The following is a 14,890-nucleotide window of genomic DNA, read 5'->3' on the forward strand; positions in this document are numbered from 1 at the left end:
GCATAAAGCAGACTTTGCTGACTCTTGGTTATCTTCTAAGATCCTGAGCCCCAAGAAAGTATTTTTTTGTGATTTAGCCTTTCCAAGTTAGTGTCTGTGATAGTACATGGGCTGCTTTGCAGTGCAGTAGGGAGATGTTTTGGTAGTATGAAAGCCTGCAGAGACTGGAGAGTGCTGAGCCTGGTAGCACCTCGTCTGTGTGTCCTGTGTGGCAGGGGCATTGCCTGGCACTGATCGTGGGAGCACCCTTGGTGGCTCAACAAGGTAGCAGTGCTCCCTTTTGCTGTCTGGACACTCTTTTCTCTGGCTGGATAAGGATAGTGTTGGAGACTGCACTGGCCTTTTTGCAGAAGGTCCCCAGGACTTGAGCCTGACCAGCACAGCTTCATGTGGTGTCCCATCACAGGCAAAGTTGCCTCCTCATCTGGCGGGCTCGGGAGGAAAGTGTCAGCTCCAAGTGCCTCATTTCTCCTGAGATTTTGCCATGGGCTGTGTTAGCATAACCTGTCCACGTTCTGTTTTCCTTCTTGCAGATGTGGTGTTCTAGGTTTTGCATTTGCTGGATGAATTTTATATCAGTGGGTATCAGTAATCTGTCCTGTTCAGAGTTACAGTATTTTGGTACTAATAATCAAGAGATTTTCATTGGAGTTAATCAGATGGCCATATTGATTTAGGTTTTTCCTGTCACTTAAGCAGCAGTGTCTCAGATTTGCTTTATGCTGAGAAGCATTAGGACTGGCTTTGGAAAAAGTGGCTCTGCCCTTTTCATACCTTAGCTGTTTGCTTCTGGCCCTCAGCCATATTTCTCCTGCTGCTTATGCAAACATTTGCATAGTGATCCAGTTCAGAGACGTGATGGATGCTGAAATTAACCTCCTGCAACAAAAGAACCCGGTGTTTAACCTGGATCGATGCTTTGTTCTGCTTCACTGTTCGTGTTAGTGTAGAGATTAAAGCAGTCTGGGGGTAAGAGTGGAGCGGTCAGGGAAGTGAGGGAGGGTGCAGTGCCAGTTATTGCCAGCTTTGAGGTAAGAGTACAAAGTGGAGGTTGAATCCATCAAATTGCACGTTTCCCACTGGAGTCAGTCTTCAGTTCAGGTTTTCTTCTATTTGACCTTTTCTGCACAATTGTAGAGAGGTGTGAAATGCATGCTGTGCTGGGATTGTAACCACACACACACACACACACTCACTCAGTTCTGTCTGAAATGTGTTTTCGTTTTAATATAATTGGAAAAGGCAATGCTTCTCTCTGGAGAAGAGGAGGCTGAGGGGATATCTTATCACTGTCTACAATTACCTGAAAGGAGGTTGTAGAGAGATGGGTGTTGGTCTCTTTACCCAAGTGACAGGTGATAGGACAAGGGGGAACGGGCTCAAGCTGTGCCAGGGCAGGTTCAGATTAGACATTAGGAAAAAGTTCTTCACCAAAAGGAACAGGTTGCCCAGGGAGGCGGTTGAATCACCAACCCTGGATGTGTTTAAAAGACAGGTAGATGAGGTGCTTAGGGATATGGTTTAGTAGAGGACTGGTATGGTTCGACTTGATGATCTCAAAGGTCTTTTCCAACCTTGTGATTCTGTGATCTTCTCCAACTTTCTAATTTAGTAATTTGGAGAGCTGGTTCTTGAGCTGATACATATAATCCCCAATAAAGTCACAGAATTCAGGTGTTAGGAGCTCTGGCAAGTTTTACACAGATAGAAATCCCTTTCCTGAATAGTTTTTCTTCAAAGTTAATCATTAAATACCTCTTTCTAGCAGTTGCTGTTATTCTAACAGCAAACTTTTCTCACAGTCTGGTTAATGGCATTACTCAATCCGTAACAATGCCAACTCTGTATCAGAGATTCCCACAGGTACATTTTAAACTCCTCTGACAATAGCTGTCTAGAGGACTTCTCCCTGCAGACGACAGGGCTGTTATTGTGCAAATGAATGTTTATATAAAAATAGGTTGTTCTTATGGTGACTAGGAGCCAATGACCCTTGAATTTGAAACCCTGCTCAGAGATCTAGCCTTGTTGGCATTGGACGAGACATTTGATGCATGTGCCTCAGGTGTATGTTAGACAGAGAAGAACTAATAACTATTGTGATTAATTTGAAATGGCTACTTGTGTGAAACCCTAGCCTACGTTCACATGGTAACAAAACCAAAGTCTCACAAGTCAGGGATGGAAGGACTGCATCCTTTAACATTTTTTAACGTGTTTTCCCTATCAAAAATTACTCTCGGTGTTAGGGATGTGCTTCCTTCTGTCTCGCCATACGTTAGCCTTGCCCACTGCAGAAACCCAGGGGAGCCTTTGCCACAGCTGCAGCATTGCTCTGCTCTCACTGGGGAAACTCTTGCTATGGTGATAGCCAGGAAAGTGCCGCAGAGGATCAGGATCTCTGTGCATGTAGCTGTTTGCTTTTGGTCATTGTCGGGCTTATATTGACTGTTGCATTTGCTCCAGGCAAACTGGACAAACACACCTGCACTTGCTGTATTTGCTGGTGTAGGGTACAAGACTGAGAGCACTTTATATGTGACAGATCCTTTAAAACAGGGGATTTTGTGTCTGTATCATTACGTTGCATATTTACCAATATAAAACTAGAGAGGAGGGTTCCTTACATTGCAGGATAAAAAAAAACGCGCATACCCATAATTAAGTTGAAGATTTCAAAACATGTCTTTAAACTAGAAGGCAAGTGGTATATTTTATAATGCACCTATGTTTAACGATGATATTTTGTCCACTATGTATCCATATCAATATTTCAGTCCTTTTTGTAAATACTGAGTTTCTAATATTTAAGGTAGTTAAAAATAAATTTAAACATATTTTTTAAGAAATTATTTTAATGTTTTAAACCATAAGGCTTAAAAAAAACCAAATCAGCTGTCACTGCTCTTGCTTTTTTCCCCCCTGCCCTGTCAGTTTGCACTCGCTGGAGCACACTGTTCAGTTAGTGAGCTCTAGGAGTTGCATTCCTTGCCTTTTGATAATCTGTGCATTGTTTCATTTCCAGTCTTTTATAATATGCTATTAGTATTTGATGGTGTTTTTTTCTAGTGTGTGGGGTTTTGTTGTTTTGGGTTTTTTTTTGGTTTTTTTTTTGTGTGTGTGTTTTTTAAGAAAAAGGCAGTTAGATGGTCAGGCTTCTTGTCCATGGTGTTTTTTAATGTATTCATAGGGTGTTTTCAACTCTCCTTAATGGTAGGGTGGTAAAACCCAGCAGGATAAGAAATACCTGCATTTTTTGTGAAAGTGGCTTGATGGGTAGAGAAAAACAAAAAAAAAAAAATCTCAAAATAGCATCTGTGAGGGGAAGGCAGCAATCTGAACTCAACTTATTTCATCTGGCCTGTTGGCCTGAGAAATGTAACCTGGCAATAGCCATAGAGGCAGAGTAAACATTGTGGTGCTCCTGCAGAGCTAAAGGGCAAGGTGCTGAGGGAAGAGGGCAATAATAAGGACAAACATATTGCCTTGCTTTTAGTCTTTCTTCTTCCAGCTGTTTTATGGCCTTCCTGTGTCAGAAGTGGTGTTTAACCGTCTGGAGCTCATGCGTGCTTTGTTCAGGCAGCAGTTAGGGGATGTGCAGGGACTGGGGAAGGAGAGTGCCAGGTACAGGGGTTTAAAATGCAGAGGGCCTGAGGTGAAGCAGACAGTTGTGGTTGTAGTTTCCGTTGTGAGTTTACTTCCAAGATCACTGGAAATCTTTTTTTATTTCTTTACAGAGAAACTTTTCTTTATTCAGTACTTCTCTGTACAGTACTTATCTGTATTTTAGTTGCATAACATCCTTTTGAACCAGTGAAATGCCAGCTGGGAATTAGGAACCTGTGATGCTGTATTGCCTTCTGCTCCACAAGCCTAGATAAGCCAGGCAACCTACCTCACTTTTCCTGAGATAATAGTTTTGGTTGTGGAAAAGTCTTCAGAATATCATGAAAAAAAGTGAAACAGTTCTTAAAAGTGAACAACTTCACTGTGGGAAGTATGACAGCAAGCATCTCTGGTGACCAAATCTTTCATTTCCATGCAATTTAAGAGCCAATCAACCACATTGCCCTGATATTTCTGGGTAGTTTTTGCATGAAAATCTACTTGCCAAAACCTTGGGAAGCTTTTTTCTGAATTTAACTCTTGATTTGTATGCTACATAATTACGGTTTCCTGCTATCTGTCAGAGGAGCTGAATCCATTGCCCTGGAATATTTTGCACTTGCGAATGGTTTTAGGGAGAAACAGACCGTGTGATGGTCATAATGTCTTTTTCCTCACACTTGCTGGCTTGTACCTCTTACACTCTTAAATACTGGGTATCCACTTACTACATTTTGGTTTTATGTAATTTAACATTTGTAGATAAATAAGGAAGCCATGGAAATGTTTATGCTTTTTATTGACTTTAGGTGCTTTGGAGAGCAACATTAATCTACAGTTCAGTGAAGCAGTTAGAAAATGAAATGCTCCCTCAAGAGTTTTCTTTTGTAAATAGATCCTTGCATTAAGCTGCTGTGAACTGGCATGCTTTCAGATTTTTGAATGCACTGTTTTTGTCTTCATTAGTAATTATAGCGGAGGGTAATAACACTGGAATTGTCCTTCATCAGAAATAACAATGAGACTTGATGATGTGTGTATGTGATGTTCTTTGGAAATGCTTGCCCTTGCCCTTGAGCCTTAGGCCAGTCCTCTGGTGTACAAACGGTGGCTCCAACATATGGTCACCTTAAAATGCTGAATTAGAGCAGTAGCCTTTTATGCCTGCTTTGTAATCGTTGAGGTATAAATGACCGGACAAGAAAGAGAAATGAGTAATCTGGTTGTGATATTTAGTTGGCTCAAACTAAATTGTGAAACAAAATGGTAAAACAAAATTCCCTTAGTCCCTGCTGTTGTTTGACTGTATTTACTTTGGGAGACCCAACTGTGAGCCTGTTATAGAAAATATATGTTTGGATATCTCAGTACAGTCACTTGGTATATGAGTGACCTTGGAAAAGTCAGTTCAACCTTTTGTGCTTTACTTTTTCTTGGATGTCTCTTTTTTTTTTATTATTTTTTATTTTTTTGTAATATGGGCTGACAGTGGAATTGATGGTTGTTTGTGGATTTTGCATTTAACTGAGAATTTTTTTATTAAAAAGCAGAGAAGTTGTTTTGAGAAGTTTCTTATGGGAAATATGAAAAATAATGTTTACGTTTCTCTGGCCTCTGAAAACTGAAAAAAAAAAATACCAATCACTTCAATGTTTATGGCAGTATTTCAATTTTTTCCAGTACATATTTCTTCCCTATTTTTCCACAGAATAATAATTTTCATTTCCTGGAGAAGCTTTTAGTTTGTGGGACTAGAAAAGGTCTTTCCTTGCTGTAGCTGGAAAAATCCAGAAGAAAAATTTCCTGCTGTTCTTACTGTAACACCTCTGAGAATACAAATGTCTTTACTTTGGACTAAACATTACTTCCAGTTTAGCCTCATCTGTACTACCGATTAAAAATGTTTCTGAAGTCTGAATTTGTGTATGCATAATAGATTTTGGTAGTGTTGATATTAGAGGATGTTGTATGAGCCACAAACCACAAAGCAACATCTGTATCTGTCTGGCTCGCTGTTTAAATTTTTTTGGTTGATTTTACCATTTGAAAAATTGAGGTTTAGTTTTACGGTTTCTTGATGTGCAGGATAATGTTACTTTAGCACCTATATTAATTTCCTGGAATATCTTTTTGCACTGGGAGAAGTAGGCTTCAAAGCCAGATCTAGCTATAAGTACAGATTACAACACTGCTTTTTAGCAGACAACCTGGTAATTATGCTGGGTTTTTCTGGAACCTTTGGGAGATTGGGTGTGCCTGGGAAGAAAGGACATCTTCCCTTTTATTAGTTTTTTCCTCCTTCTGTATTTCTTCCTCTTCTGTAGTAAATTGGCAGCTAGATTTATTTCCATTACACCCAAATAAATTACAGGAGGAAATAAAGGAGGGTAAAACATATAACTTTGTTGTTAAATGCATGTTACTTCTAAGAAAACAAAACTTGTAGCTGATTAATTTTTAAGACTTTAACTTATCTTTTTCTCTTTCTTCTTTGTATTGGCAGGATAAAAAACTTGAATATGCCTCGTAGTCCAACGTCAAGTGAAGATGAAATGGCGCAAAGCTTTTCCGACTATTCTGTTGAATCTGAATCAGACAGCTCCAAAGAAGAAACTATTTATGACACAATTAGAGCAACTGCAGAAAAGCCAAGCAGCAGAATGGAAGACAGTCAGAGTAACACTTTAGTGATTCGAATTATAATACCTGATCTGCAGCAAACGGTAAGGGATGTTACCATTTAAAAAAACCTTAAATTATTAGCTTTGCTGGCTTCAATCTGCAGTTTTTTTAATCTGTTTTCTTACGGTCTTTTAACAAATTACAGGCAAAATTTATGTTCTGTTTTCTTTTAATATCTATGGGTTTTATGTCTGACTGACTGCCTAAAATAAAGGCACCATCCTATCCAAGAGAAAGTATTCGTTGTGTTAACTTGATGAAAGCTGTGCTCATAAATGAAAATACCTATCTGATCTGCATTCAGAGGTGCTTGGGTAGAAGAAAGAGAATTAGGCATCTAAAATCTCATCAGAAGATGAGTGATGAACCCCAAATCACATGTTGTCTCTACAAAAACCTTGTACTTATATAACTCCATTGTCTTCTCTAGTTTCTCTTTTCATGAGATAGTTTGTGATTGGCACTAGACTGTGGTCTAGCGGGAGGTCATCAAATACACTCTCTCACTACCATATTAGTTGCCTTCCTCTGTCATCATCCTATGAAAATATATCCTTATTAGATAGCTGGTGACTTTTAGAATGCAACGATGAGGGAAGAGAAGCATGAATAAATCTTTCCCTCTTCCTTTGCTGCTATGCCTTTACCACATGCTGTTGTTACTCTGCCTTCCATAGACAACACTGTTTGGAGGAAGAATAAAGCGTGGCATTGTACTGTTTTCGTAGTTTTTACGATGACAGGAAGTCACTGTTATTCTCTCCCACCTTCTTGCCACTTATACTGGAGGCAGATTATAGAGCATAAACCTAGAGGAGTCTTTTGCAAGCTAACTTGTGAACTCACACTCCTAAGTCTATTACTAGATACATTTCAACACAAATTTTAATCTTTCACATCTTACAGAAAGAATCGAACAGAATTTTAATTTGTTAAAAAAAAATCTGATCAATTGAGTAAATGAGAATAAAAGGTTGTGATTTTAAATTTTAAAAAAATGATCTTGGATGTTTCTTACATATTAGAAATCTATAGTCCAAACTCTTCACTCTGTCATAAGGAACTACTAGTTGGATTTATAGCCGGGTGTGTAAAATTCGATGTCTGGAATATTAGGAGTTCAAAAAACTTCCGTTGTAATTTTGTAAGTAAAAGAATCCTTGTCCTCCACAAGTGTTATGATAGCAATAACAGTCTAGTTCTGGAGAAGGTCTTAGGAGTTACTTACCGATTCTATCGAGAACCACAACCTGTCCAAGACTGTGATTAATTATCTGTATTACCCTGGGCCTCCTTGAGTGCTGTTGTCAGGCTTTTGAATTGATGGTAGACATCAAACTTTCTTCATTTCAAAGATGATTATAAAAAACACATTCTTTTTATGGATGTATGCTACATATATCACTCTGTGCTGACATTTAAGATCTACATCATACTGTGCTGCCATTGAAGATCTATCTCAGATGAAATTATTCCTTTCTTCTTAATTAAGTTCATTTTTAGAATGATAGAGATGGCCTGTCTACAGGCGGACAGGGAAGAGCTGTTTTGACAGTGTGGCCTTAGGTATAGTTGCAGAGCTTTTTTTCTAAAGTCCAGTCTATGCAGCATCAGCAGGAACTCTGAGAAATCTGTGTTGGAGTTGGGAGCATTCTCTCTTAAATACTTAAAGTATTTTTGGTGAAGATGTATGCTGAAATTAAATCTAATCCCTTAGTTTCTATGGTGTGAGATTAATTTTTATGAAGAAGAAACTGTATCCTGGGGTCCATCAGTCCTGGGAGAGGATTGTCCCACTCTACACTGTGCTGCTGCAGCCTCACCTTGAGTACTGTGTGCAGTTTTGGGTGCCATAGTACAAGAGAGACACAAAAATATTGGAGAGTGTCCAGAGGAAGGCACTGAGGATGGTGAAGATTCTGGAGGTGAAGTCTTACGAGGGGAGGCTGAAGTCCCTTGGTTTGTTCAGCGTGGAGAAAAGGAGGCTGAGGGGAGACCTCATCACAGTCTATGGCTTCCTGATGAAGGGGAGCAACAGGGCAGGTGCTGATCTCCTCTCTGGTGTCCAGTGATAGAACCCGAGGGAATAGTCTGAAGCTACACCGTGGGAGGTTTAGGTTGGATATCAGGAAGAGGCTCTTTACTGAGACCGTGGTTGGGCACTGAAACAGGCTGCCTAGGGAAGTGGTCACAGCACCGAGCTTGGCTGAGGTCAAGAAGCATCTGGACGATGCCCTCAGTCACGTACTCTTGACTTGTCTGGCCATGTGTGGAGCCAGGAGTTGGACTTGATCCTTGTGGGTCCCTTCCAATTCAGGATATTCTGTGGTTCTAAGAAATGCTGTGGGACCTGAGCTGGATGGGAAGGCTTCAGAGGGCAGGGCAGGACTGAGGCTGCTGTGAGCCCCACGTGTGATTTTTATTAAATCTTGGCTGAAGCAGTCATCACCTTGGGTCGTTCATTTCAGTAGTGATTGAAATACTGAAATCCACTGTTGTACATCTTAAATTTAAAAGGATTTTGCCTGTAGGGAAGTTCTGCCAAGACAAGCTCTGACTTGACATGGTTAGGATTTTATTGATGATCCTATCAGCTTGCTGTATCTTTGACTGTGTTCAGTGCTCAATGAATAGATCCAGCAAAATGGAAAAAATAGCTTTACTTGCTAGGTTTACTTTGCTGTTAAAAACAGCAAAGAGAAATGTTTGCCTCCCAAAGCCCTCTTATTTCATTACTCTATTTTTTAGACCAGTAATAAGATATTTATTGACACTATTGAAACAATTATTTTTTAAAAATTCATTTTGTGCAGGAAATGAAATAAGCCAAAAAGTAATTTTGGTTTTGTGTTTCATTTGTTCATTTTTATTGCTTTAATTTTTTGTATTTTTCCCCCCTTTCAATAAACTCTTAATGAAAAGTAACTCAATTGTTTTAAACAGTTCTATAGCAGATGATCTATTTCTGATTTAATTTATCAGCTCACAAGATCTTGTACAGAAAAGTGAAATGTGCATTCAGGTTTGCAGACAGGAAGACAGATAGCTTAAATGCAGCATAGCGAAGTTTGGAGAACATCATGAACTGTGTTACAGCTACGAGCCCAATCCAACATACACCCCATTTACTGTATAATTAATTTAACCTAAGAGGTGTTCAAAATTAGTCTGTTTAATCAAAGGAGCATGAAATTACATAATTTAGCTTTATGTTTTTATTGTTTTTTTAGAATGTATGATCAAGGATATATTTGTTTAAAAGAAGGCTTTTTGATAAGATAGATATGGTTTTAGATAAAACTCAAGGCCCTGGGAAGCTTTAAACCCCTCACTAGACTTACTAGGACTAAAAGTGCTCATCTGCAGTGATGTGTACATCATCTTTATTTCATTGCATGTATGAGATAAGCACCAGGCATCATAAGTAGGATATGCTGCTATAGAAAACTCTGTAAATTATCACCCACTGTAGGAAAATCTGTCTTGTTGCCCTTTTATTCTCATTTGAAACTTTAAAGATAATGTAAACCTTGACAAGTTCATGTGAAGCTCTTCTGAAGGCTTACCAGTTCTTAAAGCAATTCTTTTCTGCATGCTTTTCAGTTCAGACCGTACTTTGATGTATTGAAGCAATACTTTGTAGACAGAGTAATTTCTTACTGCTTTTGTGCATCATCTGTATTAAAACAAGTGCCATCCATAGCACAGGAGGGTGAGTGACTATATTCGAGTGAGTGACTGAAAGATTTCCTGAGCTCACTGAAAGATTTCCTGAGCTCATTAGTGTGGGAATGGAGAGCATAGAAAGCCCTCCATACAAAGGTATATGCACAGGAGAGTGGGTAAAAACACCTCTATATTATACGCCTTATAATTTCCTGATGTAATAAGCCAGGGAGCTCAGCTTTAGTAGTTCCTTTATGGAGACAGGACACAGCTGTAATCTTTTTTGACCAGAAGCCTATTTGTGATGCATCCAGCCCAGAGGGCTCTGTCTTGAGGAGGACCCCTACTACTTTCTACTAAGATAGAAATGACAGTAAAGACCAGTTCCTCCTCTCTTTGCTACAGTGGTGAAGGGTTTCTGGGCAGGTTAGGCAATATTCAGCTGTGTTTGCCCTTAAGGTGAGGATGCTTTGTCCCCAGGGCAGCGAAGTTCAGTGTCACCTGTCAGCAGTGCTGATCAGTGACACATCTGCATCTTTCCTCCTTGGTAACCAAAGCCGGCAGTCATCAGCCCCCAGCAGTTTGCTGCTCAAACCGACTGCCTACCTTGTGCCTAAAGGCAGTTGTGTCTGTGCATGGTATTGAATGTCTTTTGGACATGGAAAACTGTGTGAGCTAATGAGTCTATTCTTTCCTCTATGATGCTTGGCATACCTGACCTCTCCCTGCATCTTTTTGGTCTGAGTCCAGGGTAAGTCATCTTCCATCTATTTCCTTTATAGACCTGTGTAGGAACATATCACAAGCAATTCTGCCTATAACTGGAAGGACTCTGACTTCTCCAGTAGCTCTTGTCAAGAAAATCTCCTTTGTAGGGTATTGAGGCAGTGATGTCTGATGTTTTGTGCTTAGAATTGCTCTTTTCCCCAAACTTCAAGAACAGATCTCTCAGCCAGTCTTTTTATAATGAAAACATCATTTTATTATCAACACATGGTGGTTGTTCCGCTCTTTGGTTTTATCCTATACTTAGGTGCTCCCTCTGGGTTATGTTTTAAATCAGAATGTTTAGATTCATATGTTTTATTAAATTCTGATGCTGAGATGGGATTGGGTTTGCTGAAGACTACTTTGAAAAGCTTTCTGCCCATCTGTTTTGCTGCTCTGCTTCAGTAAAGAGCATTTACTGACTGCCCTCTCTCCTGTGTTTTGGTTTATTTTTATATTAGACTTTCAGTGCAGAATGTTGTTTGATAAGTGGCAGTTTGGTAAAGCAATAGCTTAAGTTGTAGCATTGCTTTTTATACTTTTGTATCCTTATTATACTTTGCTTTTTCCAGTATTCATTGGCCTTTATGGTTAAGAATCTTTTCCTTTAGTGCTTTTCTTTCTTGCAAAAACTGAACAATTGTTTTATCTAACTTTTACCTTATGAAGGTGGGAACCCAGATGTTCATAAGACATTGCATGAGATGGCCCCATTTTGACTTGTGTCCGGTCTGTACTGCCGTCCGCTGCCTCAGATCTATTCCAGGTTTTCCTTTGCAACTTTTCACAAGTATTCTGTATCCCATTTTGTGACTGATTGTGCATTGCTGCTCTCTGTTTATAGTTGGTCTTCTTTTAGTTTGACAATGGAAACATTGTGTGTGCTTTTGACATCTGTTCTTACGCCCTTGATCTAGACAGGTGATCCGGCTTGCCAGCTGATGATGATGTGGCCAGACTGGTTTTTCTGACCTTTCATTTAATTAATTCAGTGTTTTCTGAATGCATTTTGATGAGAGAAAGCAGTGCTTCCAATTATTAAGTTGATGAACTCAGACACCAAAGCAAAATGAGCCATTTTGGCTGTTTTTTTCATGATACCCAACACTCATTTGAATTTTCCATGTTTTGTTTGTCACACAGTTAATACTGACATTTTCTGTTGAAATGAATAACTTGTATTTTCATATTCTGACAATCATAGTTTGGAGGGAGCTGTAAAAACCATTTGTCATGGTTCCTCTGTCACAGCGCAGTTCTGTGTGATTGACAACTGTGAGTCTGAGGAAAAAGATGTGTTGGTTGATAGATTTTCTGAATGGATAAATGTTATTCCTCAGGGGTTCTGTATCATGAACATATTCCCGTTGAATTAATATCTTCCCTGTAGCTGGCGTGGGTGAGCTATGTATTTCCTTCGTTTCCGGTCCTTCTGTTGCACTTAGTGACTTACGGTCACCAGTGTGCAGGAATTGCAAGATTATAATTAACCATCTGAAGAGCTTTATTGAAAGTGCAGGTCTCACATTTCAGTGACCAACGTTGATGTGCCATCTTGCTGCTAGACATGGATTTTGAGTGGCCTGGCATGGTTTTGGCAGTGTTTTTTAGCCACTCAGATGTTCTTGGTTCTTATTTGAAAGAAGTGTTGCAATTTTTTATAGTGTGGGTAGCTAGCCTTCAAGACAAGCTATCACATTTTATCTGGTCTTGGGATGCAACAAAAAAGGTGGACAGAATAGATCCCACATCTGTCAGTGCAAAACATCTTTGCTTCATATGTGTTCCTGTAATTCTTTGCCACTACGCTATCCCTACTTTTTTGTTATTTTTTTGATAATAAGTTGTTGAAATTAAGAAAAAGCTGTCCAGCTTTTTTGACTCAGCAGCTGTCTCATTTCCTTGTGGTTATTGCACCATGTGCATCTAATGAATTCTTGTTTATTTCATAACTAAAGCAAACTGTGTGTAGATTCTGCTGTGATTCAATTGACATTTTATGAGTGTAGAAAGTGTAGCAGTAAGCAACGATTCATCTGCATGATGGAGATGATGACTGGTTGTTTCTGTGCTGGGAGGGCTGTCAGATGGACAGAGAAGTGGCACAAGAGAGATGTTCCAGGGGTAGGCTGATCTAAAATACACCTTATACAGCATTTGAATGGCCCTTCTTATCTTGTTCAGCAGCTGCCTCTGAGGTGAAGGTAACAGCTGCCTTCTCCATCATGCTTGGCTTCATGGCAAGTATAATGACTTCTCTCACTAGTTTTACGTATCAGAGTCTGAGAAGTTTTGGTAGGAAACAGTTCTTTGGTTATTGACTTGATTTTTACATCATTCATCTTTGCTATGAATTAGCAATGGGATCAATATTTATAAAATAAGTGCATTTTTGTTTCTTGTGAATCACATGAAAAGCAAGGGTGTGAATAAAGTAGTTCATAAAATTACTGCTTTCAAAATGTTTCCATGTCTATTCTGCCATTGAGGACTGTATAAAATATTGTAGCTAGTGTAGTAGGAGTACAATAGTTGGTAACTAATTTTTAAAAAGGCCTTTGATCTACTGCACGAGAATTCCTTGCTGGCATTGCAGTCCAGTGAAGGTGGTTAAACTATTATGTCCTGTTCTTATGTGCTATATGAACATGCCAATGGCAGCCAATGTTGTGGAAATCGAACTACTTTGGAAGGTAAATATTGTGCGTTACTGAAGCAGTGTGAATGAACACTGCAGAAAGATTTATTTTCCATTGAAATATATTCCAAATAAATTTGCCAATTTAGTAAACATTTGAGAATTTGAAATACACCCCATTATCTGCAATATTCACATGCAATCAAGAACAGACAGAACACAAGAGCAGACCAAATAGGCTGATTCTTAGGTCAAAGCATCACCTGAGCATGTTGCAATGAAAGTTTTATCTCTTCCCTTACATACACTGAAATGTCTTAATGTCAGTGCTCAAACTCTATCTGAAAAAGTGCAGTTTGTGTAGGAGCTGATGAAAAACAAAGGAAGTGGTAATTTTTAATAATTCATGACCAGGCACAGTGGAGCTAGACAAAGCCCAGTGTTCACAAGCCAGCCTTGCTTCCTCGGGCAAACCCCTGTGATATGCTAACACAGCAGCTTCAGTGGGACTACTAGCACACAGTGATGATTAGATGACATCTCATATCAGTGTCTAATGATAGTCCTTATATCTGAGGATTAATTCACAGAAATAGAGCCAAACTCCTCAACTTCAGTAGGTTGTGATATTAAAAACCAGCTAGTCATCTCTACTCTGATAAAGTGAATACATATGGAGGACTATTTGTCTGTAGTGTTTGATCAGTTAAAAACAGTTTTAAATTGAAAGCTGTTGACATTTTTTGTCACGTAATACTGTGTCCTGGTTCTGGCCAGGCTAGAGTTAACCTCCCCAAGCAGGTAGCCCAGGTGAGCTGAATTAGCCCAGGCTGTTTCCCACACCACCTGACATCACTCTCCCATAAAAGGGGCTGGTTGGGGAGGGGTACTCATGGTGCCTCCAGGGCAATCTGAGTGAGGGTTGGGCATTGGGTTGGTTCCTTGCATTGTGCAGTGCTCTGTCATTGTCAGGTGGGTAAAATACTCTGTGTTATCATTAGATGTGAATGAAATTTGCTGTTATTGTTCTCCTTTCGTGGTGATTTTGTCAGTAAACTGTCCTTATCCCAACCCATGAGGAGGGGTTCTGTCTGTTTCTCCTCCAGGAGCGAGCAAATGAGACACGTTTGGTGCTCAACCTCTTCCTGAGGCTGAATCACCACATACTGAAACAGCCAAGAAGACATTGTGAACATATAAAATATTCTGCCTTTGAATTTGCTCTTCAAAGTTCAGAATTGAAATATTCAAATAAATTTGTTATTTAATTTGTATATATGGATTAGAGATTGCTCTCAGATGGACACAGTGTTTGCAGGTGATGCAGAGGTGAGCACTGCAGGAGCAAGCAGCTGTGGGTAAAGTTAAAGGAAACATTTCACTCTCTTCATAAACCATCAATCTTATTTTTACTTGTACTTGTGTTCTCATGTTTATGCACAATGGTAATGTGAAGAGTAGCAGAGCTTTTCATAAAAGGCCTGAAGGGCAGTTACTGACACTGAATTAGATCTACGTTCACGGAAATGT

The 14,890-nt window shown here is 39.4% G+C and overlaps 1 protein-coding gene across 1 annotated transcript in view; it reads left to right on the forward strand.

Moving 5' to 3' along the window:
• Positions 1-6,125: 6,125 nt before the first annotated feature.
• Positions 6,126-14,890, forward strand: part of SHANK2 (SH3 and multiple ankyrin repeat domains 2) — a gene marked incomplete at both ends in the record, with an annotated part of 309,427 nt that continues 300,662 nt past the window's right edge. Inside the window, one exon of the mRNA XM_084263484.1 lies at positions 6,126-6,329. Within this exon, the coding sequence (XP_084119610.1) occupies positions 6,126-6,329 (204 nt within the window). The remainder of the gene's footprint in view (positions 6,330-14,890) is intronic.

Source organism: Gallinula chloropus (genome assembly GCF_964237585.1).
Source record: "Gallinula chloropus genome assembly, chromosome: 4".
NCBI classification, from domain to species: domain Eukaryota; kingdom Metazoa; phylum Chordata; class Aves; order Gruiformes; family Rallidae; genus Gallinula; species Gallinula chloropus.